Source organism: Sciurus vulgaris (assembly GCF_902686455.1).
Source record: "Sciurus vulgaris genome assembly, chromosome: 16".
In the NCBI taxonomy this organism is placed as follows: domain Eukaryota; kingdom Metazoa; phylum Chordata; class Mammalia; order Rodentia; family Sciuridae; genus Sciurus; species Sciurus vulgaris.
Window position 1 is genome coordinate 59,877,155 of NC_136477.1, and position 26,248 is coordinate 59,903,402.

At 43.6% G+C, this 26,248-nt stretch overlaps 1 protein-coding gene across 5 annotated transcripts in view; it reads right to left on the minus strand.

The window, feature by feature from the left end:
• The window catches only part of ADAMTS9 (ADAM metallopeptidase with thrombospondin type 1 motif 9), a 174,978-nt gene that overhangs the window by 45,732 nt on the left and 102,998 nt on the right, over positions 1-26,248 (minus strand). For 4 of the 5 annotated variants that reach the window (XM_079114347.1, XM_079114349.1, XM_079114346.1 and 1 more), the window contains one exon: positions 2,949-3,116. The exons of the other annotated variant lie outside the window; for it this stretch is intronic. In XM_079114347.1, coding sequence (XP_078970473.1) covers positions 2,949-3,116 — 168 coding nt within the window. The remainder of the gene's footprint in view (positions 1-2,948; positions 3,117-26,248) is intronic. 5 annotated transcript variants of the gene reach the window in all.

Here is a 26,248-nt window from a genome sequence, read left to right on the forward strand (position 1 = left end):
ACAGGGAGACTGAAACATAGTTACTAGCAAAAGAACAGAAGGACCAGATATAAAATCTCCTAAATATCATTGCTAATGGGCAATCATTACTCTTGGCTAACAGCACTGCCTTAGGGATGCTCCTGTTACTGCTGGATCACTAGTGAGCCAGTCATCTCTGCTCATGTGGATTGGTTTTGTCCATCAACCACTCACTGGGTTTGATTATTTTCAGGCATGCTTCTAAATTGCACCAAGCACATCTTACCCATGCATGTGGCTCCTTGTCTCTCTGGCTTTTATAATGTAGTTTCTACATATCAAATCAGGACATTATAAAGGTGGCCACAGACCCTTACCTAACTGGGTTTGCTTGCATCTCCTTTAAAGGTGGTGACTTCTCTAAGCAACTGGTTTGAACAGGTGTTGGGTTTTTGGGGAGAGGCATTCTGATAATCTCATTACCTTATAAACATAAGAGGTGGCGGGGGAAGACACCAGAGTTTAAACCTAATCATCTCATTTTTGTAAGCACTTCTAGGCTCCCCCAACAAGATCACAAGATATTGGAGTAAAACTCCTGTGTTTACCAATAATGAGCAAGAGATTCTTTTAATCATCTCTTTAGCGAGTAAACCAGCCTTTAAAATGAGCATGGTTCTCATGCTCTGAGCTTAATATTTGGGAGAAATGCAGAATAGATAAATAGAGGCTAAGAAACATAAAGAAAAGCAACAGAGCAGAAAAGTTTACAAGAGGCCGAACTAATTAGTGTGGTATCTTAAATCACGCCAGCTGCAGGCTCCCGATGAACTGAAGAGCTGCTGAGATAAGAGGGCAGGAAGTTAACAGAGGACAGCGGTCACTTAAAAGCCATCAAGAAGGACGACCAGTGTGACGCGATGCCCTGAATGTGATTCCTTAAGGAACTCTCTCTAGCTGGGCACAGATTCTTTGTTAAATTAATACAGACGAGCAGATGATGACACATGATGGGGGGTGGGAGGGATTAGGGTTAGGGTTAGGGAGGGGGGCAAGTATGGAGGAAGGAAGGACTGTATAGAGGGAAAAGAGGGTTGGGAGGGGTGGGGAGAAGGGAAAAAATAACAATGAATCGAACAACATTACCCTATGTAAATTTATGTTTACACAAATGGTATGCCTTGACTCCATGTACAAACAGAGAAACAACATGTATCCCATTTGTTTACAATAAAAAAAAATTCCTGGTACAACCCACCCCCCCCAAAATTAATACAGATGAAGCTCCACGTTTTCTGAGGAGAGAGGGCTTGGGGGGATGAGGTTCTGTGCTGGAGGATGGTGTCCTGTATTCACACCATGCTGTGACACCTGGCTGGGGGTAGCGAGGACAAGGCAGCCAGCTGCAGACGTTTAAGAAAAGTTGGGGCGGGTGCGGTGGTGCACGCCTGTCATCCCAGCGACTTAGGAGGCTGAGGCAGGAGGATCACGAGTTCAAAGCCAGCCTCGGCAACTTAGTGAGGCCCTAAGCAACTCAGTGAGACCCTGTCTCTAAATAAAATAGAAAAAGGGTTGGGGAGGTGGCAAAGTGTGTTAAGCACCCCTGGGTTCAATCCAGTACCACAAAAAAAAAAAAAGAAAGAAAGAAAAATCTTGGTTTCAGGGAGAATTTTCCAATAGTCATGGTAGAACTGGAGGATCTCAAACCATGTTAATATGGCTGCATCCAAAGCTCCTTTGGAGCTCAGAATCGAGATTCAGGATCTGGAAGAAGTGATTCTAAAGGCTATGCCACCTTCAACCTAGGTTTCCATTGACCCTCAGGGGGAAATCGGCATGAGTCTTCATGGCATGGGAGAATGAGAAATAGAGGAAAGCCAGATCAGTGGAGAGAAGGATTAGCTTTACCTATGGAATATGCTAGAAGTAATCGAGCCTTGCCATGTGTAGTGAGCACCTTCAGCTAAGGTGAGAAAACAGTACACGTTATCGTTGAGGATTGACTTTCGTTCATATTCCTGGATCTTGTGCTTACAGATAAACAGAAGCTTGAATGACTTATTTCTCAAGCTCCACAGGGAAACACTCATGGCCCCTTCGGGCCAGCTTACTACATGTAAAGAACTAGTGGGTCCTACCTGTCATCTGTGCCTGGGTCCCCACCTCCTTCCTATCCTCTACATCCATCATGTTTACCCGGACCAAACACCACTCCTGAGAGCCTATTAGATTCAAGACCCTGAGCAAAGCACTTGGCCTTCATTATTGCTTTAAATCCTCATAAGAACCATATGGCATGGGCTCTGGGAGGTTAAACAAATCATCCAAGGTCACAGAGCCAAAAAAGGACACGGGATTCTCCCTCCAATCCCCCACCTCTGTTGTAAACAAGCAAAAAATGCACAGAAATACTTTCTTCAAGAACCTCCAAGGTAGCGGGGCATGGTAATGCCAGCAGCTCAGGAGGCTGAGGCAGGAGGATCGTGAATTCAAAGCCAGCCTCAGCAAGGTAGCGAGGCCCTAAGCCACTCAGCAAGACCCTGTCTCAAAATAAAATATTAAAAGGGTTGGGGATGTGGCTCAGTGGTTGTGTCCTTGGGTTCAATCCCCGGTACCGAAAAAAGAAAAGAAAGAATAAAAGAACCTACAAGATAAATTCAAACCCAGTCAGCCTCCGTGTGACCTGAATTTTCTAAGTGGTAAAGGATAAAGGCCATTAGCCAAGTATCAAGGGGTGACTCAGTGCTAGACCTCAGATACATATTACCACGTGGTACTTGTCCTTGCAACCACTCCTTGAAAATATTATCCAAAGCTCCAGGGACTGAATCCGCCTGCCCAAGGTCACCTGGTGAGTGTCCAGCCTGTCCAGGTGAAGACTCTTCCCTCCCAGTCTCCAGCGCCCCTCCGGAACACCAAGCCCGCGCGGGGAAGCAGGAGCGCACGCCGGGGCGGGAAGCAGTCGGTAGGGGAGAAGCATCGCTCACCTGACTCCAAGCGCCAGCCTTCCACTTGGGGCATCGTCCTCCTCGGCACTTTCTGTGCCCATGTGGCTTAGCAAGGTGTTTACAGTAATCACTTTCTAAAGGGCTTCCATCTTTTGCCATGCAGTAAACATTTCGTTGTTTATGCCCTCGACCACAAGAGACAGAGCACTGCAATATAAAGCAAGGGCAAGGTTGTTGTTGTTTTTGAATCACACGGAATGGGACAAACACCTGCCTCGCGAGATGTCCAGAGCGCCTCTCACCGGAGGCACCGTTCCCTCCTTTTCCTGTGTCATTTTGGCTCAGATCTCAAGGCGCCACAGGGAACGAAGGTGGCCTTGGGGAATACCCACCCCACAGCAATCATGTGTGGCATCCTGACTCGCTCCAGAGTGTGGGTAGTTTCTGATCCTTGAGGCCAGAAAGAGAGCTCAGGAACCCGAAATTACCTTGAGATTCTGATGAAAAGAAGTCCTACTACAGAGGCTGAGGCAGGAGGATCGCAAGTTCAAGGCTAGCCTCAGCCACTTGGCGAGGCCCTAAGCAACTCAGCGAGACCCTGTCTCTAAATAAAACACCGAAAGGGCTGGGGATGTGGCTCAGTGGTTAAGCGCCCCTGGGTTCAATCCCTGCTTAGAAAAAAAAAAAAAAGAAAGAAAAACACGAACAAAAAGGCCTCCTATCAAATAGTAAGACAGGTCTTCAACAAAATCCCTCGTGATTCGCTGATTGGGATAGAAGTGCATTTCCAAAACACAACTGTGTCCAATTTTTTAATGGCAAACTTTAAGGAAACTCTTGGGCCACTTTCCAGAGAAAAAGCTCCCCAGTTCATTGGGAAGAAGTAAAAAAGGCAAATAGAAAAGTAGAAGGTGAGGTAGCAGATAAGCCTGTGCCAACTCTGTGTGTGTGTGTGTGTGTATGTGTGGGGGGCGGGGGAGGTGGACGTGTTACCTTTCAACTCCGATCTGCGGGTTCACTGGACTGTTTTAAATGTGACCTTGTCTGACCGCATCTAAGAAGCTTGACTTTGATTTCAGATTAGGTTTCTCAGAAAGGTTTAGGAATCAAAGTGCCCACAGAGTCTGGACAAAAATTTGATATGACAGTTTCTGTAGACCAGGCAAGAGGCTGGCCCTATTAAGTGCACTGAGACATTCAACATCCATCGCCTCATTAGCGATTCCAGAAGTCATTACCACTCGGATCATAAGCTGCTGGCTCAGGTTTTCAAGACACATTATTCCCCAATATAATGGTCCTGCTTTTCAGAGGGAAATGAATTTAAGAATGAAGAACAGAATGTGAACATGCCATGAAAATAGATTTCGACTGTCATTTCCCGCTTTTGTATTTCTTATTTCCTCCCCTAACTTCATGATTTCGTTAGCTTAAATGACCACAGTGCCCTTTTGTGCCTAATAGATAAGTAGCTCCATGTAAAACAGGGAGCCTAATATTAATCCAACCACGATTACCAAGCAGGCTCACAGTTAAACCAGTCAAAGGCACATTTTTCTAGTAAACACAAACCATTATACAAATTTCAATGGGAGCAAGTAGAAAAGTTTAAACTATGGATATTAATACAGTTGGCTTTAACTTTTCACTTTAGGAGGTAGAAGCATTCATTTGAGCTTTCATCTTCTGAGTGCAATGATTTAGGGTTAGTTATTTTGGAAAAGTCTTAATAGTATGGAAGAAAAAAAATCCCTTTTGCTGGGTGCGGTGGCACATGCCTGTCATCCCAGTGGCTGGGGAGGATGAGGCAGGAGGATCATGAGTTCAAAACCAGCCTCAGCAACTTAGCAAGGCCCTAAGCAACTCAGTGAGACCCTGTCTCTAAATAAAATATAAAAAGGGTTGGGGATATGGCTCAGTGGTTAAGTGTCCCTGGATTCAATCCCTGGTATCAAAAAAAAAAAAAAAAAAAAAAAAAAAAAAAAAAAAAAAAAGAAAGAAAGAAAAAAAAAAAAAAAAACCAATTTTAATATCTGTTCCAAAATAAAAATATCCATCATTGAGCCCATAGCATTTTGATGCATGATGCATGCCTTTGGGATACAATTTTCAAAGGCTAGTAATAAAGTCCCAAGAAGTAACCCTGCAAGTTTAGAGTAGTCTAAAGTTAGTAGTCTAAGTAGTCTTAGTAGTCTAATGACTTGCACAAAGATAATCCCTATTACAGTGATTGCTTTTAATATTTAATGTTACTTCAATGTGAAAATAATACAAGGGCATAATTAGAGTTTGGGACACATTTATCATTTATTCAGCAAGCACTTATTGAGTAGCTACCATGTGACAAAAATGGTGCAGATCACTGGAGACACAGTGATAAGCAAAGGTGCCATAGTCCCTACTCTCATGGTGCTCTCAGACACTGGTGAAAATGAACAGTCACCAGGTTATGACAGTGTATGTCAGGCAAAACCTGTATGCAATCACTGGTGAGCACTAACTCGCGAATACCGTCACACAGTCACGTCAGAGGGCTCCAAGGGGACTCCCTGAGACATCCCTGGAGCCAGACCTGCCAAGCTCATCCACCATCAGAGTGAGTCTGGATTTTATTCTACTCATGATAGGGAATCACTGAGGTTTGATTCAGGGTTATTATTCTGATTTGGTCTCAAAAATTCTACTTCGAGCAGGGCATGGTGGCACATGCTTGTTATCCTAGTGGCTCGGGGGGCTGAGGCAGGAGGATCACAAGTTCAAAGCCAGCCTTAGCAATGGTGAGGCCCTAAGCAGCTCAGCGAGACCCTGTCTCTAAATAAAATACAAAATAGGGCTGGGGATGTGGCTCAGTGGTTAAGAGCCCCTGGGTTCAATCCCCAGTACCACCACCCCCAAGCCCCCCCAAAATTCTACTTTGACTACTCAGTGGAAATTGGATGTGAACACAGCATGAGTGGAAACATGAAGAAGCACTCAGGAAGTTAATGAAATTGTCCTGACAAAAGGTGATGGTGACTTGGATTAGGGTGTAGTGTCTGGGTAGAAGGGTATAAACTGAAAAAAAAAAAAAAAATATATATATATATATATATTATTATTATTATTTTTTTTTTTTTTTGTATAGACATAAGAGTATCCAATGGATCCACTGCGGGGTAGACACAGCAGGCAAAGTCAAGGATGACTTTCAGCTTTCTGGTCTGGGTGTCTGGACAATTACATCTGCCATCAGTTAAGAGATGGGGAATACTGGCAAGAACCACATTGGGAGTCAAGAATATATTTATTGGTAGGAAATGGGTTGGACATAAGGAATATGGAGCCATAGGTGGTAACATTTGCTTGATTAGAGTGAAGAAACATAGTCATATTAAATCAAATGAACAGGCCTGCACTTAAAGCAAGGATATCCTTAGGGATAGTCGTTCCTACATACAAACAATCCAAAAGAGCTGTCTCTTGAAGAGGGAAATGGGAGTGGATGGAAATACCGATTTAGTTATCTGCTGCGGTCACTAGAGGACACAGCTTAAAAGAAGGCAACAATCTACAATGGCAGAATCAGCAAAGGCTCAACTGTCTCAGATGCATTATGTTCCAGGAAGAGCTCCATGACTTCATGTGTATTATCTCACTTAATCATTTTAACAACCCAATGGAGCTCAATACCACAGATAGGCACTCTTACTGGAGATAAGTAGTGTGCTTTCAAAATGGCGCACTCACAGGCTTTAAATCCCGCTTCTTACAGGCTGCAACACAAATGGATCTATTTCTGTTGGGAACAATAACAGCACCATGAAAAGGTAATCAAATCGTCACCAATCTCCCTGACAGTAATTCATCTGATGTGTGTTACTGACGCTGCCATATATATGTAAATACTGCTAATGAAATGGGGATGATGAAGGAATTTCTACATATGATGCCTTGAAGATCTTTTTAGTAGCTAGATTAGCTGCATCCTGCCATTCAAATACATTTTTGAATGCATTTTTGTTTCTTCCTTGGGGACTTGAATGGAAGCTCCTTGGGGGGGTGGGGGAGAATGTAATACTTTGGCATGACTCGCCACATATATTCGTTGCCTGAAATCATTAAGATCTGAAATGCTCAAGGTATCTAATCTGACAGCAAACACTTCATTTAATGCTTTCTAAATGACCAATGAAGAAAAGCAGCTGTTGATGGAAATGTCCACAACTAACAGGTTTGTTAATGGGTCTAGGATGACTTGGTAAAGGAGCTGTCATTTTGATAATCACATAAACACAGGTTTCAGCTTGTACGCTCTGAGGACAATTTCCATCTGATGATTTCTAGTCCTTTTCCAGGCAAAAGGAGACTTTTACATCAGCATGCGTCACTGAGTTATAACAGCTATATTTAGTGCATCACCTAGTACTTGTTATTTATTGGTTACATATCTGGGAGTTCTTGCTCTTGGGAACATTTAATTCCCTAAATTTTCAGCTGAAATAGCCTCCTGCTTTGCCAATAGGACTCTGACATTTTTTATCCTCTTGGGAAACAACCCAACTTATTTAAGAGATTGATTTCCTCCCCAACTCTGAGCAAGACTCCCAAACAATGTAATCTCTGCTTGTTACTTAGAAGCACGAAATCAAGTATCCCAAATACCTGGCCTTTCTGGCTTTGTTTCTGAGGCCGTTCGATGGGGATGCTGGAATGTGGAGCTTTGCTCAGATCGGGGGTTAACATCGTATTTCGACTCAGCTGGTGGAAATGAAACTCAAGAAGTGGGCCGTGTACAAGTTCTTAAACTCTCCCTCGGGCTTGCTGTCTCTTGAGTAGCAGCTGTGGATAAGGCACCGATAGATTTGGGTCCTGTATACTGTCCTGAACTTCTGGGTTTGTTTTATTACTTCTTTCACTTACAATGGGGAACACGATTTCTTAATCATTAAGAAGCCAGCAAACAACCACAGTGTATCTGCCTGGGTGAGAAGGGCTGAAGACCTAAGGAACACAAGATTCTCAAGGATGCCGTGGCTGCCGAGGCCCAGGACATCACAATGAAGATGGAGTCCTATTCAGAGTTGGTAAGTTCACCAGATAGAACCAAGAAGGGAGAGGAAGGGAGAGGAAGGGAAAGGTGGAGGTCAGGGGTGCACAGACTCTGGTTAGAAGGGTGGGGTTAGAAGATGCTGGGGCTTAGAGGAAGTACTGGTGAGGGAGGAGTACCAACCAGTACTACCTGAGCCAGAGCAGATGCCTGATACCTGTGGATTAATGGATGGCCCAGGTGGGCAGCCCTTGCTTGTTTAGTGTCTCGGCACAGGTGATTCACAATCCAGATGAATGAGATTGGGATTTATATATGTGAAATATATATGAAATGTGTCATGATGGATGCTGATAAAGTTATATATATGTGTATGTATACATGTGTGTATTTATTCACACACATATATCCATATATATATATATATATATATATATATGATTTTTTTGGTACTGGGGATTGAACCCAGGGGCACTTAACCGCTAAGTCACATCCCCAGGCCTTTTTATGCTTTATTTTGAGACAGGGTCTCTTAGGGCCTCGCTAAGTTGCTGAGGCTGGCTTTGAACTTGTGATCCTCCTGCCTCAGCCTTCAGAGTGCTGGGAGTACAGACATGCACCACCAAGTCTGGTTTGTTAATGTAATTTAAAAGAATAAAACATAGGGAGAAAAGTAGAGTTCTACCAACAGAAAGCCTGCCTCATTTTTTGAAAAGGAGGATTTTAATAAGCATCTTAAAACACAGGTCCAAGTTGAGGGATGAATTATTTATTTATTTATTTATTTATTTATTTACTTATTTTGGTACCATGGATGGAACCCAGGGGTGCTTAACCACTGAGCCACATCCTCAGTCCTTGTTATATTTTATTTAGAGACAGGGTCTCCCTGAGTTGCTTAGGGCCTGGCTAAGTGACTGAGGCTGGCTTTGAACTCGAAATCTTCCTGCCTCAGTCTCCAGGGTTGCTGGGATGACAGGCATGTGCTACTGTGTCCATCAAGTAGTACATATTTCCAGACACAGGATTGGTTGACAGCAGGTTAGAAGTAACAAGGACTGAAAGACCAGGAGAAACCTCACACACTGGCGCTCATTGTCAAGTTAAGTGAGGACTCTCCTAGGGAATTTTTCTAACCAGGTGGCTAGCCATCACTCCAAGGCAGGTGGGTCAAGTCCTGTTTGCAGACAGGAGAGTGTATTCATGTCTTTTCAAGGCCTTTCCCTTGTGAGTCCACCGACTTTAAAAATAACATCAAATCACTTTCAGTTAAGTAGTTTATGGTTGTATCTTTCCATCACAAGAAGCTCTTATTGATTCTACTCTCATGTTGACTTTATTTAATGGAACAAAGTCAAACCTCACCTGGAAAGTATACTATCAGAGAAGATGCCATACTGGGGTTGGGGGGTGGGGGAGATCCAGTTCAAGGATGCAGATTTAGGGACCAAAGTTTCAAATACAGCTTCATGGAAGATTCAGGAAAACCACATGGGCTGGCCAAATAGACAGTAGCTGCAACTCGTGCATGTTTATTTTCTGCTTTCTGGGCTGTAGTCAGTCAACAAAGATTCATGGAAATGAATGATCACATGAAACTGTGGCCACAGAAGTATCACTAACCAAATATCGTTTCTATAAGGAAAGATCCACCTAGAATCTGACTGACAGCCCAATGGTGAACGAATTCAGCACAAGGTATTTAGAGTCAAAAAAAGCTACACTAAGCTACTCTTTTTTTGGGGGGGGCACTCAACCACTGAGCCACATCCCCAACCCTATTGTGTATTTTATTTAGAGACAGGGGCTCCCTGAGTAGTTTAACAACTTGCTTTTGCTGAGGCTGGCCTTGAACTCTTGATCCTCCTGCCTCAGCCTCCCGAGTTGCTGGGATTACAGGCGTGTGCCACCGCACCTGGCTAAGCTATTCTTTTAGTTTGAGCGAAAAGACCTCTTATTGAGTTCTCACTGTAAGCAGACACCATGCTGAAGCACGCTGGCTTCTTTCAATTCCAGAAGCATCCTTGTGACCCAGGTATTTTCAGGATTCCTTTTTACAGATAAGAAGACTGACATCCCTTGCCCTGGGGTCCCAAAGCCAGGTAGCTGCAGAGTCAGGCTTTCCACAGAGCACGACTGTGTCCAGAACCAATCTTTCATCCTAAGGCTATCCTAGAGAAGCGACCCGGTTCTACCAGCAGGTTGCTCAACTCTGTCTACCCATGGCAACAGAAAACAAGGACCTCAAAGAAGTGTCTCTTAGGACTATTTCGGAATTCTCTGTGTCCTCTACCTCCCAGTAAGAATGAGGCTAAGCTGGACGCAATGGCGCACACCCGTAATCCCAGCAGCTCGGGAGGCTGAGGCAGGAGGACCATAAGTTCAAAGCTAGCCTCAGCAACTTAGCAAGGCCCTAAGCAGCTCAGCAAGACCCTGTCTCTAAATAAAATACAAAAAAGGGCTGGGGATGTGGCTCAGTGGTTAAGCACCCCTGGGTCCAATCCCTGGTACTAAATAAATAAATAAATAAATAAATAAATAAATAAATAAATAAATAAATAAATAAAAATAAAAAAGCTACGCAGTGTGAGTAGTTCTGACCTCAGTACCTTTATTTCCCACAACATTAGTACGTAACTTCTTGTAGAGAAAGAAACTAGTGAGAGAAAACATACGATCACATAAATAAAGGGCCATTTCTTCTCCTTGGCTGAAGCCACACCCTGCTTTTCCCTTGACGGGTTACTGACCTCATGGAGCCTGCCTAATGCCCTCAAGTGACTGGTGAATGGTCACAGAGGGAAGGCTGCAGGTTACGAAGTCTGGCCAGCTCACTGGGGGCTAATTTCTCAAATATCCAAGCAGCAGGGCATCTCAAAGACCAGTCCATCTATTTATTTCACAAGTTCAAGACTAGAGAAAAGGAGGACATGGCCTATTCTTTAGTATTTTGTGATGTCAGTTCTTTAAAGGTCCTGAGCCACAGACTCGGCATCAGTGATAAGAGTCAGCAACTATGATCATCATCACCCTATACATTTTATATATTCACGCCCTTCCTTGCTGTGCCCGGATGCTGTGGGAGTGGTCACAGTCCTTGGTCAAAAAGCATAGCTCCAGCCGGGCATGGTGGCACACGCCTGATAGCCCAGCGGCTCAGGAGGCTGAGGCAGGAGGATTGCAAGTTCAAAGTCAGCCTCAGCAATGGCGAGGCCCTAAGCAACTCAGCGAGACCCTGTCTCTAAATAAAAGACAAAATAGGGCTGGGGATGTGGCTCAGTGGTTAAGTATCCCTCAATCCCTGGTACCTCCCCCCAAAAGAAAGCATAGCTCCCTCCAGTTGGGGGGCGAATGGCTCAGGGGTAGAGCACTTGCCCTGCATGCACAAGTATCTGAGTTCCATCCCCGGCACACAAAAAAGAAGGCTTTTACAGGACTTCTCGCAAAACAAGAATGGCTTTGAACAGAACCACCAAGAACCAAAATATTGAGGAGGAACAGGGAGAAAGCTTCACCAGGAAACAAGGGCTCCGACTTGAGGGCGTAAAGCCAGGGCTGACAGGCCTGCCTGATGGCTCTTTATGTCTGGGACCACCCTGGCACTTATTACCATGAAAAAAAGCCGAGAAAGCAGGAGATTGGCAGGGAAAGCCCTAGAGAGAAGGGGCTGTGGGAGTTACGGTCATCCCAGCCAGATGGGGCATCAGGCTATGCCCGCTGGCCTCCTGACACCCGGCCTTTGCGGTGCTACGGAGATCTAAGAAAAGGAGCTAAGACTGGCATGTCAACTTTTGGAGCACACTTGAAGGCCACTGTCAATACAAGAGCCAAGTCAGTGGCCCTGCCTAAGAGGGGCGGTGGCAGGACCAGGCAAATAAGGGGAGACAGCAAGAGGCCCCCATGCCCTCCATTTCCCAAGAATGAGGGGACCCAGGGCGCTCTGGCTGTCCCCTCCCCCACCCGCATCTTCACAATGACTTTATAGCAATACGTCTTAGTATTCAATACCGCAGTGCATGGAATTCACACAAGCTGTGAAAACCAAACCAGGGTTCTTTTTGCTCTGCAGGTATGTCATTATTACAGTTTTTCTCCCTATCAAAAAAGAAGCAGAGTCAGGCACGGTAGCCCAAGCCTGTCATCCCAGAGGCTGGGATGTGAGTTCAAAGCCAGCCTCAGCAACAGAGCGAGGCCCTAAGCAACTCAGAGAGACCCTGTCTCTAAATATATAAAACAGGGTTGGGGATGTGGCTCAGTGGTTAAGCGTCCCTGGGTTCAATCAGGGTAGGGGGATGGGAAATAGGAAAGACAGTGGAATGAAGGGGACGTCACTTTCCTATGTTCCTATATGCACACACGACCAGTGAAACTCTACACCATGTCCATCCACAAGAATGGGAAGTCACACTCCATGATGTGTCAGAATGCACTCTACTGTCACGTGTAATTAAAAAGAACCAATGAAAAAATTTTAAAAAGAGAGAAACAAAGGCTAAGAAAATCTGCAAATGTGATAGCTGATGGACTCTGCAGAGGGCATATCCAGTGGCATATCCAGAGTGACACCTGCCCCATCATCAGGCCCTGTCACCCCTAACGTGTCCCTTGAGTCTCCTTTCTTAACCGCTTGACCTATATTTCTGTAGGTCTTATTTATTTTTTCCCTTTTAACTTCCTAGCTCCCGATTATGTGCACCCTGACTGCACTAGAATAATGATGTCAGTGTTTTTCAGGAAAGAAGTGAAAATGGTATCAGGACCCACTCCGGGGAGTGTTTATGCAAACGACCGGGAAGACAGGGAGGGTGACAGGTGAGATGTGTCCCCGGATTCTGACTCTCAGTTGTTGCAAAGGTGAGTGAAGATATGTCTGAACATGTCATCAATGGGAAAGCTATGGCGGTAGGGGACAGTGACCAAAGTTGTTTAGGACTTGAAGGAGATCAGAGGTCTGGGCTGGAGGGTTCAAGACAACCTGGAGACGTCAGTCTGCTGGCAGATGACAGTGTTGGAGGAGTCCCACTTGAGGTTCTATGCTATTGCCCAAGGCAATCAGGGACAGCTCTGGGAAGCTTAACACACCATCAGGAATGTTTCTGCACAAAAATAATCCCTGCGATCTGTCTCTAGTACATGCAGTTTGTCTCATGTACCCAACACATCTGCCCCTAAACCCCGCCTCTTCTCAATAAGCTACCTATGTGTCAATCAAACATGCAAAAGACACCAGGATAGTCAGGCATGCTTGTAAACCCCAGCTACTCAGGAGACTGAGGAGGGATTACAAGTTTGAGACTAGTCTAGGAAACCTAGAGAGACCTTGTATCAAAAACAAGAAATCAAAAATTTGGGGCCAGGTACGGTGGCACACGCCTGTCATCCCAGTGGCCGGGGAAGCTGAGACAGGAGGATAGAGAGTTCAAAGCCAGTCTTAGCAACTTAGCGAGGCCCTAAGCAACTCAGTGAGACCCTGTCTCTAAATAAAATACAAAAAAGGGCTGGGGATGTGGCTCAGTGGTTAAGCACTGGGAATTGAACCCAGTACCAAAATTAGTTAATTAATTAAACTTAACGTGATCTAATAAAAGGCACCAGGACAGAGTGCATTTCACCGTCTTATTCAGTCTTGCTTTCTCTGTCTCGCCTTTTTTCATAAACTCAGTGCTCAGACAGCATCTTTACAGACTAGCTGTCCGATATACCACAGAGTCCTCCCCTTGAATCCCTTTGGAGTCAGAGTTCCTTGGATCCAACCAACGTCACATCAAAAACATTCAAGGAAAAAAAAAAAGCTGCATCTGCACCTAACATGCAAGATTTTTTTCTTGTTATTGTTCCCTAAACAATAGAATAAAATAATCATTTAGAAAGCATTTATATTGTATTAGGCATTTTAAGGAGTCTGGAGATGATTCGGAATTTCAGGAGGATGTGCATAAGTTATGTGCACATACTACACCATTTTCTGTAAAAGACTAAACATTTGCATCTGCAGAGTTGGTATCTTTCCAGGATCCTGGAACCAATTTCCTATGATTACCAAGGGAGGACTGTCTTGAAAAATTTGCAACCTTCTTTTTGGCGAGGAGAAGCAACTTATGTAATCGCTTGGCTTTGGGGTGGATATTAATGCCACCTAGAAACTGAGATGTGAATAAATGTCTGAGCTGCTATCCTGGGAAATGTATCTCATCAGGAGGGAAAAAGGTCATTTTAACGTGATTATATTAGGTGTTCACCCTCCAATCTTTCGTTGCTGGGCTGCTCGTTCACACAGTCACTGTTAATATGCATGATTGGAAATCTTCCTGTCTTTTCTTATTTCCTTCTCCTGCCCACCTTTTGGTAAAGAAATGGCTCACAAGTGCCACCATGAAAAGATGAATAAGAAGTAAAAATTGGCTAACATGCAAATGGCAGACAACAGGGAAGACGGCATTAGAAATGACTAAAATTATATCTGATGGTTTTCTGAAAATGGAAATTATTTCTATACTACCCTGAGATTTATTCAGATGGGAAGCCAAGGACTGAGGCAGAGGTGCTTTGAACACAGTTTTGGGACTAGTCAGAAATGGTTTGGCTAATTCCATGTCTTCCTCAGTTTTCTTAAGCAAGATGCTTGGCTGGGTGCGGTGGTGCTTGTCTGTAATCAGCTGAGGCATGAGGATCACGAGTTCAAAGCCAGTTCCAGCCATTTAGCAAGGCCCTAAGCAACTCAGGGAGACCCTGTCTCTAAATAAAATACAAAAAGGGCTGGGGATGTGGCTCAGTGGTTAAGCACCCTGGGTTCAATCCTGGAAAAAAAAAAAAAAAAAAAAAAAATGCTGCAAGGATTTTCCATTTCTGTTTCCCAGGTACGTGAGACAATGGTGGACGTACATCTCTAACCTTAAATGACATTAAAAAGATCGCTCATAGACTTGTTCTTCTTACAGACTTCTCCATTCCAATCAATAGAAACACCAACCTCCCATCTGTGCAGTCCCTAACACTTGGAGTCATTTTGACTTCTTTCTTTCTCTTGGACCCAACAAACTCTCAGCCAAGCCTTCAGCACTAGCCCAGAATACACCAGCGTCTCACCGCGTCTCACCCGCTCCCCTGTGGCCATGGTCCTCTGAGTCACAGCCGTCACCTGAGTTGCTGCAGGGGCTGCCCCTTGGCCTTCGGGCGTCCATCTTTGTTCAAGAAAGTCATGTTCCTATGCAACTTCCTACCCTCATCCCAGTGGTCTCCCATGTCACTCAGGGTGAAAGCAAAATGCTCTCCAAATGACTTAATCCTCCTCTCTCCCTGCCCCACAATCTCCCCCGGTGGTTTCCGGCTCTGTAATTCCACACCCTGCGCCCACCCACCCTCCTCCAGCCACGCTGGCCCCTTTCTTATTGCTAAGATATGCCTGGCACCCTCCTGCCCTCAGGTTTTAACCTGCAATACTCTTCTCCAAACACACCCACGTGGCTGGCTTTTAGGTTTTCTCCTATCTTCTCTCAAATGTCACCTTCTTAATGGAGACTTCCCCAGACCTTCTGAAATGATGGTTCCAACCTTTTCTTCTCTGCTCTGTCCCATCCATCTTTCTTCCCTGGCCTAGTTCCCCTATAGCACTTATTCCCTCCTTTCACAAAACATGTTTAACGCCTCTTGTTTCGTTATTTATAGATCTCCCCTCGCTCTAGAATATAAGCTCCATGGGTTCAAGTTTTTTGGTGTGCGTTTTGTTCAGTTGCTGGTGCCTAGAACGGAGTCTGGCGTATGAAAAAAGCTCGACTACTTATGTCATTCGCAAATGAATGCACCCAAGAATAGTCTATAGAACCTAGGGCCACTTGTCCCGCAACAACATAAACAGAGGAAGTAAGGATTCTGCCCATAAATACGAGATAAGTCACTATTGCACTCTCTAATCTCCTGTGTGCACTCAGTCCCAAACTGACAAGGTGCTCTTAGGACTTAAAATTTAATTCATAACCACCAAGCTAAATAGCGCACAGGTGACGTCCAGGAGGGAGGTCATCGGAGAATGTAACGTCAGGCCAACAGATAGGTCGCAGAAGCTGGGAACTCGAAATACTGCCCCACTCTGGAAATGCCAGGTGAGCATGGCACGCTCAGCTCTGAGCTACTGATGTTCCCCATGTACCCCGAGTGCTACGCGCACTGCTTCTCCTTCCCAGAGAGTGACAGTTCCTTTCAGGTGGAAAAGCATAATAAACAGACGGAATATAGAATGCAAGAAATGCCATAGATAAAACAGAGCTGGGCACAGTGGTGCACACTTGTAATCCCAGCAGCTCAGGAGGCTGAGGAAGGAGGATGGAGAGTTTAAAACCAGCCTCTGCAACTTAGTGAGGCCCTAAGCAACTCAGAGGGTTGCTGTGTCTAAATAAAATATAAAAAGGGCTGGGGATGTGGCTCAGTGGTTGAGTCCCTGAGTTCAATCCCCAGTACCAAAAACAAACAAACAAAAAACAAAACAAAAAACAAAAGACAGAGCTCTATATAGCCCGGCTATTTTCCATCTCCCTTTTGACTTGGACCATGTAAATGCAAAACCCTGAAGTCTATTCTAAGATGACGAGTCTCAGTCCAATACTGATCTTTTTTAAAAGTTCTATTTCATTTAGAAAATTGGCTTCCAAAGTATATCCAGGAGTATAAAAACCAGTGTTTAGCTCAAGATTTTGTACTATAAATGTGACAGTTTAAAATCATGGGTATCCTCTAGTGCACCACTGACAAACTGGCCTCTACCAAGCCTCTCTACTTAGTGGGGGTACCTGTACCCAAACATAAGGTCCAGGCCATGGATGCTCATTTCCATCATTCTAGGGTGCGGTCAATATCCAGGAGGAAGATGACCTGGGGGGAGCTCTTGTCTGAGAATTCCCAATTTTGAATTTTGAAAGCCACTGGAAAAGAAACCAAGTGAAGGGCCAGTTTGAAGCAGCAAATATTCAGTTACCCCGACTTGTGATAAGTAAAGTAAACAAAACCGATTGAAAACTCTTGGGAAACATTCATATCTCAAAGACTCAGTTTTGGGGACTTTTAAAAAGCAGAAAGCAGAGAAGGGCTAAACCCCTTTTCACTGGGTTCAGGGCTTATTTCTTTTATGAATCACAAAATGAAATCAATATTTCTAGAAGGGTTGAAAGTCCCATAAGGGAAGAAGCAGTGAGAAAATAGAACTTTGGAATTCATCAGATTTAGTTTCCAGAATTATTGATTGTGCATGATGTTGGGAGATCTGCTTCACTTCTTGGTGTGTCTATTTCCTCACCTACACAATGGACATAATATTCATTTTTGCAAAGATTATATAAGGATTAGCAGTAACGCATGCAAAGCACCTGGCTCTGGCCCTGGCTCATTAGCAGATGTTCAACAAATGGGGATCTGTGTTATTATTTGTCCAGTACCAGTTAAAACCATCTGGCCAAAGGCAGGTGAGCAACTTGATGTGCCATATCGGGAAATGTGAGATACTCAATCAGACATCCGCTGGTGACTGTAGCATGAGGAGCTCATTCATTCAGAGAAGTGAGTTTTTCAGAGGGGCTGCTTGTTCTTATCTTTTTTAGGAAAAATTTGCATGTGCTCAATTGAATTGTCTAGAATCACTGGTAAGATGATATTTAGTCAAAAGTCAAAATTCAAATTCTAACTCTGAAGGGCTATTGACATAGGCCATGGGAATTTAAGAGTCTAATTAATTAATTAATCCAATTAATTGCTTATCTAATTAGTGGCTTATCTAATTCATTCTGGAAGGTGGACCCATTTGCCTTATGGAGAACCAAGATCTCTTTTTTATTGAGCACCAGCATGAATGTCCATTTTTTAATAACAATCTCCTTGGTCTTTCATCAAAGAAGTTTCAACATAGAGGGGAAAATTCATTAGAGGTCCCACCAAGAAACTGCTGAGGTTCACGGCAGTGCCTTGAGTTAATTTTGTTGGCCTTTCTTCTACCAATAGATTTCTTCTCCAGTCTCAAAGGTCCAGAGTCACTCCAGGGTTTACAGCTATATTTTGTGACCGTTTTAAAGGAGAAGAAATGAGACTGACTTTCCTGCTAGGACCAAGAGGTTCACCGTGTAAAATACTTTCCGCCCCTCTGATCTCAGAATCGCATCTGCCAGCTGGGCTCAGTGGTGCACGCCTGTAATTTCAGCGGCTCGGGAGGCTGAGGCAGAAGGATGGCAAGTTCAAAGCCAGCCTCAGCAACTTAGTGAGGTCCTAAGCAACTCAGTGAGACCCTGTCTCTAAATAAAATATAAAAAAAAGGGCTGGGGATGTGGCTCAGTGGTTAAGCACCCCTGGGCTCAATACCTGGTACCAAAAAAAAAAAAAAAAAAAAAAAAAAGAAAAAAGAGAAAAGAACTGCACCTGCCATTCTGAGTGTGGGTATGTATGTCTGGGGGGTGGGGGTGGGGTGGCAATTGTACAGCATTTGTCATCTGCTCTTGCAGAGTAGAACTGCAAAGAGAAAAAGGGAAAGCTCAGACACTCTTCCCCAGAAGTTCACATATAGATAAACCAAGTCAATCCCATGCCTCTTAAAAAGCCAATCCCTTATGGATAGTTTCCTCTGCTGGGTTAAAAAAAAAAAAAAAACAGAGAACAGACCATGAAAACTTAGTAATCTCTATAGCATAACAGTTTCTCTTCCTTGGGAGGAAGAAGGGAACAATTTTATAATCTCCAAAACTTCTTTGACTTAAAAAATAGTTATTAAATATATTCGGGAAATGCCACCCATAAGAACATGGGACAATAAATTCTCCATGAGAAAGCCATACAACTACGGGGCGGGAATAGCCCTGCCAGGGGACGCCCCGCCATCTCTGAAGATCTGTTTGGTTCTCACCACCAAGAAGGCACGCTATCCAGGACACAGAGTCCAAGAATGCTGATCAATATACCCAAACAGCCACCCACAGTAGGGAATGATTATGGCCTTATCCTTAATATCAATAGTGCTGAGGTAAGGAAACTCTGCTTCAGACTTGTTCACGATCCACAGAATACTCTATGTCCTGCTGTCTCAATCCCTGATCCAAAACAGTTTTCTAGAATTCATCTTATTTTTATTTCTAAGTCTAATCTGACACTCAAGCTTGACAAATTCCTAGATATGTCATATTCTATCATTGATGAGGGAAGCTATGTTTGAAAGGTAAAATTCAGAGAAACCTACACAAATGAACTGTCAGAGCCATCAAACAGTCCTAATGTCACCAATGAGCTCAGGAGTAGCTGTTGTTTTCTTAGAAATGTCCCCCTAAGCCCGGCACAGTGGGGCATGCCTGTCATCCTAGCAGCTCAGGAGGCTGAGGCAGGAGGATGGCGAGTTCAAAGCCAGCCTCAGCCACTTAGTGAGGCTCTAAGCAACTCAGTGAGACCCTGTCTCTAAATAAAATATAAAAAAGGGCTGAGGATGTGGCTCAGTGGTTATGCACCCCTGGGTTCAATTTCCAGTTGGGGGAAAAAAAAATGTTCTTCTGCATTTATACCATTCTGTACAAAGTTGATTCCTTGTGCCAAAGTTCAGAATGTCTGTCCATCACATGGGGTACACCTGTACACATTCACTTCTTCCTCCCTCCCCAAGGTGAGAGATGCTGTAGATGGTGTGCTGGTTCACAGTCTGGCAAGACAACTCGGAGACCTACTTCTGGCTCATCCCCGTCAACCTCGTTTGGATTTGAGACACCTTCTTCACACCTGCCTGGGATCTCACTTAGTATTTTGCAGGACATTCAACTCTCCTGAGAGCAGAGCTTCTAACAGCTTTTCTGTCATTGCACAGAGTTTACAATGACTTTGACTTCTGAATGGGACTCCTGCCTTTCCTCAGCAGATGCTCCAATTTTGGCTCCATTTTGGTTGAGATAATCATTTGATATTGGGGTTATGCTGTGCATGGTAAGATGGCGAGGGGCATCCCTGGTCACTACCCCTAGATACCAGGGGCACTTCCTGCCCAATCTATCATAACCAAAACTGTCTGCAGACATCACTATAGGGTTATAGGAGGATAAAGATCCGGGCTTATGGAGAACCACCAAATCATCCTAAGGTTCTCAGAAGTGACAATTTTAATTGACTTCATAGAAGTCACAACTTCTTGATGGTTGGGAGTGGAAAGAGCCTTTGGCATATCCCTCTATCTGACGTAGGGGCTCAGGGCTGACAGGGTGGGAAGCCCTGCTCTGTAGAGAGCGGGACGTGTACAATGTGACATCAGTTCCCACCTACGACAGTAAAGATCCTGATCACAATGAACAAACGTGCTCTTGGGGACAGCATTTCCTCCCTGAATTCACGTCTGTGACCACCACCCAGGTGTTCCCGGATATGTCACTGTCAGGTCTGACTCAAAGACAACCAAGGATAAGGAAAGGAGGACCTCATGAATGATTCCTGCGAATAGCAATGCAGGAGTCAGCAAGTGGGCTGGGGAGGGCTTTTTTTTTTTTTTTTCAAATTAAGCTCCAGGCAAACAAACAGCACACATTTTGAGAAATAAGTCTTTAGTTTACAAAGGAATCTGGACTTTGGGTAGCAATGGGTTAAAAAAAAAGAAAAAAGAAGAAGTGGGGAGGGCACTCTGCACATGTTTAAATATTTCCTGGAATTTAATAGTAAGACTTGCAATCAAATTGATTGCGCGGGGTTGGGGGGGGGCACCATCACCACATTATTCCCAGATTCAGGGAGGAGGAGAGAGAAAACCAGGACAGAACATCATGGGGAAAAAATAAATGAAAAAGTAGGAAGGACTCTGTGCCTCCTAAGCTGTGCTTGCGACAGGTACTCCTTTTATTACCATGCTATGTGCAAATCTGGGATTAAACACAGCTTCCTAAAATACGTCGGAATTATTTTTGGGAGTTACTAGGAATTGAACCCAAGGGTGCTTTATCACTGAGCTACATCCCCAGTCCTTTTTATTTTTTATTTTGGGACAGAGTCTCATGAAACTGCCTAGGGCCTCACTAAGTTGTTGAGGCTAGCCCTGAACTCCTGATCCTCCTGCCTCAGCCTCCGGAGTGACTGGAATTACAGGCATGCGTTACTGCACCTGGTCTGAGTCAGAATTTTTAAAATACTGCAATAAAACCAGCTGTATTCTTTATTCCCTTTTGAAAGAAAACACATACTCTAGATATATTTGTTTTCAAAAATTTTAACAAATAACTTACTTTGAAAAATTTCCTACTTAATATGGCAAAAACATCACAAAGGTCTCCCTTATCCCTTCATCTCAAGTCCCAAGCTGCCAATATTTTACCAACCTTGCTCCTCCTGCCTTTATAGTTCTTATTTTGTCTTTTCCTGGACAATTTGAGAGCACATCATAAATATAATATTCAATCATCTCCCAAACTTTGGTCTGCCCACTGCGAGCACACTCTCCTACATAAATTCCATACAACTAAGTCAAGGTATAGAATAATCATCTGTCTTTTTTATAAAAAGGATATCCTTCAGTTTTTCATTTTTTAATTTCTTTTTTTTTTGGTACCGGAGATTGAACCCAGGGGCACTCGACCACTGAGCCACATCCCCAGCCCTATTTTATATTTTATTTAGAGACAGGGTCTCACTGAGTTGCTTAGGGCCTCACTTTTGCTGAGGCTGGCTTTGAACTCACGATCCTGCTGCCTCAGCCTCCCAAACTGCCGGGATGACAGGCGTGCACCACCACGCCCATTTTTTTTTTTTTTTTTTTTTTTAATTTCTAGACAAGTGGTAAGAATCTCAGCTCCTGAATAGCTGGCCTCATTCATGCAATATTTACAGTATTCCCACTTAGAGTATAGCACCAAATGTAACCCTGAGCATAATCAGCCAGAAGGAAATTAAAGTTTGGGGCAATTAAATAAATTATTGGGTATGCAAGTTTGTCACTTAACCCTTGATGGGAATCTGTCTCCATTTCACCCTTTGTTTTAGAACAAGGAAGCAAATCTATCCTGGTTTTTCTGCTATATTTCTTTGCATTTTAGCAAGTTCCCAAACCATTAATATGTCTTATGGTTTGCCAGCCACATGGACCAATGAATATAGGATTTGGGAGGATCATGGGAAAAGAAAGGAAGAGAAGACAAGCCCAGCAGTCACAGGGGTGTATGGTTTACCTGTGGGAAGGAACCAGATCTCACTAGGAGTTCAAATTCTGCCATTACTGCTCGCTCACGAAAAAGTTTGGGTGACATTTGGATGCACTGAGTGTTCTATTTCAACCCGAGTTAGTGTGAGACCCTTTCCAATAAATTTTAATTTCAATGTTTTTCATAACTCATTTGTAGTGCTACAGCATCCTATTCTCCCTGACAAATCTCACCACCACCACCATCTGCAAAATCCCCTAATTGGCTCTGATACAATCTGACCTATCTACCTAATTACCTAGACTTCTACTGGAAAGCGCTAAGATGTATCATCTCAAGTTTTTCTGTTTCTCTTCATATAATAAAATGTCAGAAATATCAACCCAATGTGTGCTTAATAAATACCGGATGAGTTTCTCTCAAAATCTATTAAAACCTCTGAGAACTTATACTTCTCTGGGTTTAATTGTAAGAGCAAGGCGTTTCTCATATTTATCTCCAGGTTTCTTGGCTGAGCAAAGTCTGTAAATGGCTCCTTCAATTTCAGAATGTTTTAAGTCATTACAATCTGGGATAACAAAAAAATCTTCAGGTATGGCTTGAAAGTCAGAAAATTATCTGTTTAAACCCAGACTGAGCCACTTCCGGCAGAGGAATCTAGGATCAGCTAATTTCTCTGATAGCATTGGCTTCAACCAGTAGAAAGGAGTCGATTAGACAATGTGGGTCAATTGCTTAGCATAATCTCTTGCCCAAAGCAAATGATCCACAATTTAAGTGATTGTTTTATTAAAAACTCAAAGTCCTCCCTATAATTATGGAGGGCGTACATTGAGTGGGTGAAAATCAGTTCTTTCATGGATTACTGAAAGTATCATTGATCCACTTTCTGAGATACTTCAGAAGAAAATGGCTTAGGGAGAATCATTTGAATTATTTCTCTATTTTTGGTGCTTAGACAGCATGAGAAGGAGCTTCGGATCACCTGACAGCAGGGTTATAGGATGTTGCCCTAAAGGGAGGTTCAAACAAACAGCTCTATCTGACCCCTAGAAAAAAAGAATTGATGACGTCACTATTTTGTGGCCAATGCTGTTGCATCAATTTAGATTTATGGGAAGGGGATGCTTCAGCAATGAGGTGACTGAATGAACCCTTCCGTAAGGGTTTTCTGAAAGAGCATGAGGATCGCAAAGTTAAAAGATGACAAGCTCTCTGAGTGCGGTATTGCATGCCTGTCATCCCAGCAGCTCGGGAGGCTAAGGCAGGAGGATCATGAGTTCAAAGCCAGCCTCAGCAACTTAGCGAGGCCCTAAACAACTCAGCGAGACCTGGTCTCTAAATAAAATATATAAAGGGCTGGGAATGTGGCTCAGTGGTTAAGCGCCCCAGGGTTGAATCGCTGGTACCCACTCTCCCAAAAAACAAGAAAAAAAAAAAAAAGCTGACAAGTTCCCTGCTGGAGGAGATACTGCCTCAATTCTGAGTCTTCCAATGTGTCCTTAAAACCAAAGCCTGCAAAGTTAATTTGCTCCCTGCCACCTTCTGGGTTCAGTCAATAGGAAGTGCTGCCTTCTTAAAACTTTTCCTGCAAGGAGAGAATGATCTCTTGGAACTGCAGTTTCTGGAAGGTGGCTACCCGATGCTTTCCTCTTTGGCCTGCTGAAAAGCATCAATCTAGCTTGCCTTTCAACACAATGCACACATAAACATGCTTTCTCCTTAAGTGAACCTGCAGCCACCATGAACTTGAACTCTAAGATACACCAGAGGAGAATTTATTTTAACAGCTGCTTTTACCAGGAAGCCTTGGAGTTGCTACTCTCGAGCCAGTTGGTCCCTACAGCCTGTCTTTTAGCTGTCCTGTTGTCCCTCCTGCCCACCTGTTCGGGAACACCCACTCAAGTTTTACAAAATGAAGCCCCAAGACACAGGAAGCTGTTAAATGCCGATGTAGGGTATTTCTCCTCCATTTATTTTTATAAGTTTTGTTTTCTTGGCTAGCTCATTGATTAATTGCTGAAGATACACCCTTGCCTGAGGTTCCCCTCTCCAATATGGTAGCTACCAGCTACAGAGGCCTGCTTAAAATTTAGAGTAATTACAATTAAATAGGATTTTAAAGGTGCAGCTTCCTTATCACTTAGCCACATTTTAAGGGCTTAGTATTAGCGACATGTGGCTAGTGTCTTCCATAGAAAAGCAAAGAGAGAACATATTCATCACCGTGGAAGGTACTGGGCTGTGTTGGCCAAGTCATAACCTCTTTCTTATGAGAAACTGCAGATGAGATCTTCTAAGAATGACGGGTTTCTGGGTTTGGTTTCTGGGTTTATCTTCCTCACTACCCATTGGACATCCTTATCTTGGTTGCCAATTATATGTTCCATAAATTTCTGGAAAGGGAAGTTGTGGTCTTTAAAACCACCCTTGACAATGAGCACACAGAGGAAACACAAAGCAACAAAGAAGATGGTGTAGAAATCTACACATTCCGGATCATTTTATTGGTATCCATTAAATAACAAAGGGGAAATGTACCCTCAGGTCACAACTTCCACATTTGCCTGGAACCTGAGGACCCCAGCAAGGAGAAGGTAAAGTCAAGCCCCCCACTGGTCTCAGACCACTGAACTGACATTGTGATTTTTTTTATTTTTGGGACTGGGAATTGAACCCAGAGGCACTTAACCACTGAGCCACATCCCCAGCCCCTTTTTACATTTTATTTTGAGACAGGGTCTCACTGAGTTGCTTAGGGCCTCCTTAAATTGCTGAGACTGGTTTTGAACTTGCAATCCTCCTACTCAGGCTTCTGAGCTGCTGGGATTACAGGCAGCACCATTGTGCCTGGTTAATTTATATTTTTTGAACAAACATCAGCAACCACAAAGCTGCATATTCTTAATAGCAATTTTTATTTTTATGGTGTTGGTGGGGCTGTGATGGAAAAAAAAGGTCAGTTCTTGAATCCCATGCATTTAGTTTTCTTCAATGAATACTAAATGTTCCCTTTGTCCATAAGAATGAAGAGCTCTGACTCGTTGGTGGCTATATCCTGAGCATCTAGGAAAGTGTCTAGCCCACAGTTGGTACTTCAAAAGCATTTTTTGAAAAACAAGTATCTTTATTTTTAAAGGAATGATGTAGAGGGTTTATTCCTGCCTCCCATCTGCCATAAAATAAATCTTCCTGACTGCTTAGCTAATCATCTCCAGGATTCTCTCCCTGCCCGCCAGCCTCAGACTCAGCCTCTGCCTCCCCCTCCACATTCCAAAGTGGCCATTCCTCTCAATTCCAGAAGGACAGCGCCATGACATGAGTTGGGGGGAGGATACACTCCCTTGGGGCCAAGCGCCTCCTACCCTTTCTCCCTGCCCCGACTTTGGACTTTTAAGACTCATGAAAACAGAAATCAGTGAGGCAGCTGCCCACTCTCTCGCAGACACACAGTCACTGTAGATATAAGAAAGAAAGCGTCAAGATGGCTAGGCGTTGTCTCCAGAGAAATCCATGCGGGCGAGCGTTTGATTGTTCTAACCATATTGGAGGGGAGGCGTTTACAGGGTCTTAAACTACATTCAATTCAAAGAAATGCTGTGATTCCAAGCATCATAATGTTCTGGTGTTTTTCTTCTTTTTTGGGGGTGGAGGTTGGTGCTGGGGAATGAACTCAGGGGTACCTAACCAACTGAACAACATTTTCATCCCTTTTTATTTTTTATTTAGAGGCAGGGTCTCACTGAGTTGCTTAGGTCCTCCCTAAGTTGCTAAGGCTGGCTTTGAATTCGAGATCCTCCTGCCTCAGCCTCCTGAGCTGCTGGGTGTCATATTGTTTTAATGAACAAAAACAAAACTACCTTATCCTTTATATCCCACACTGATAAGAGGCAAATAATGGGTTCTTTTTGCCGTATTAAAAAATACTAGCAAGATGTTTAAGATATGTCTTCATTTTGTAAAAATATTATTTATAAAAAACACATGTCCTTAGTGTGACGTCTTTTCATGGTGACAAGCTTGACATCATTTCCTTTAACATGGCTAAAGTTGTATCTTTAACATGTAAGAGAGGGATGTTCTTCTATTCCCTAAACTTGAACAAAAGTTTCGTAACTGCTGATTCGGGGAATTTACCAATTGCTGTATTAAATTTGGATTTTTCTGTTGGAGCCAAAGGAATAAAG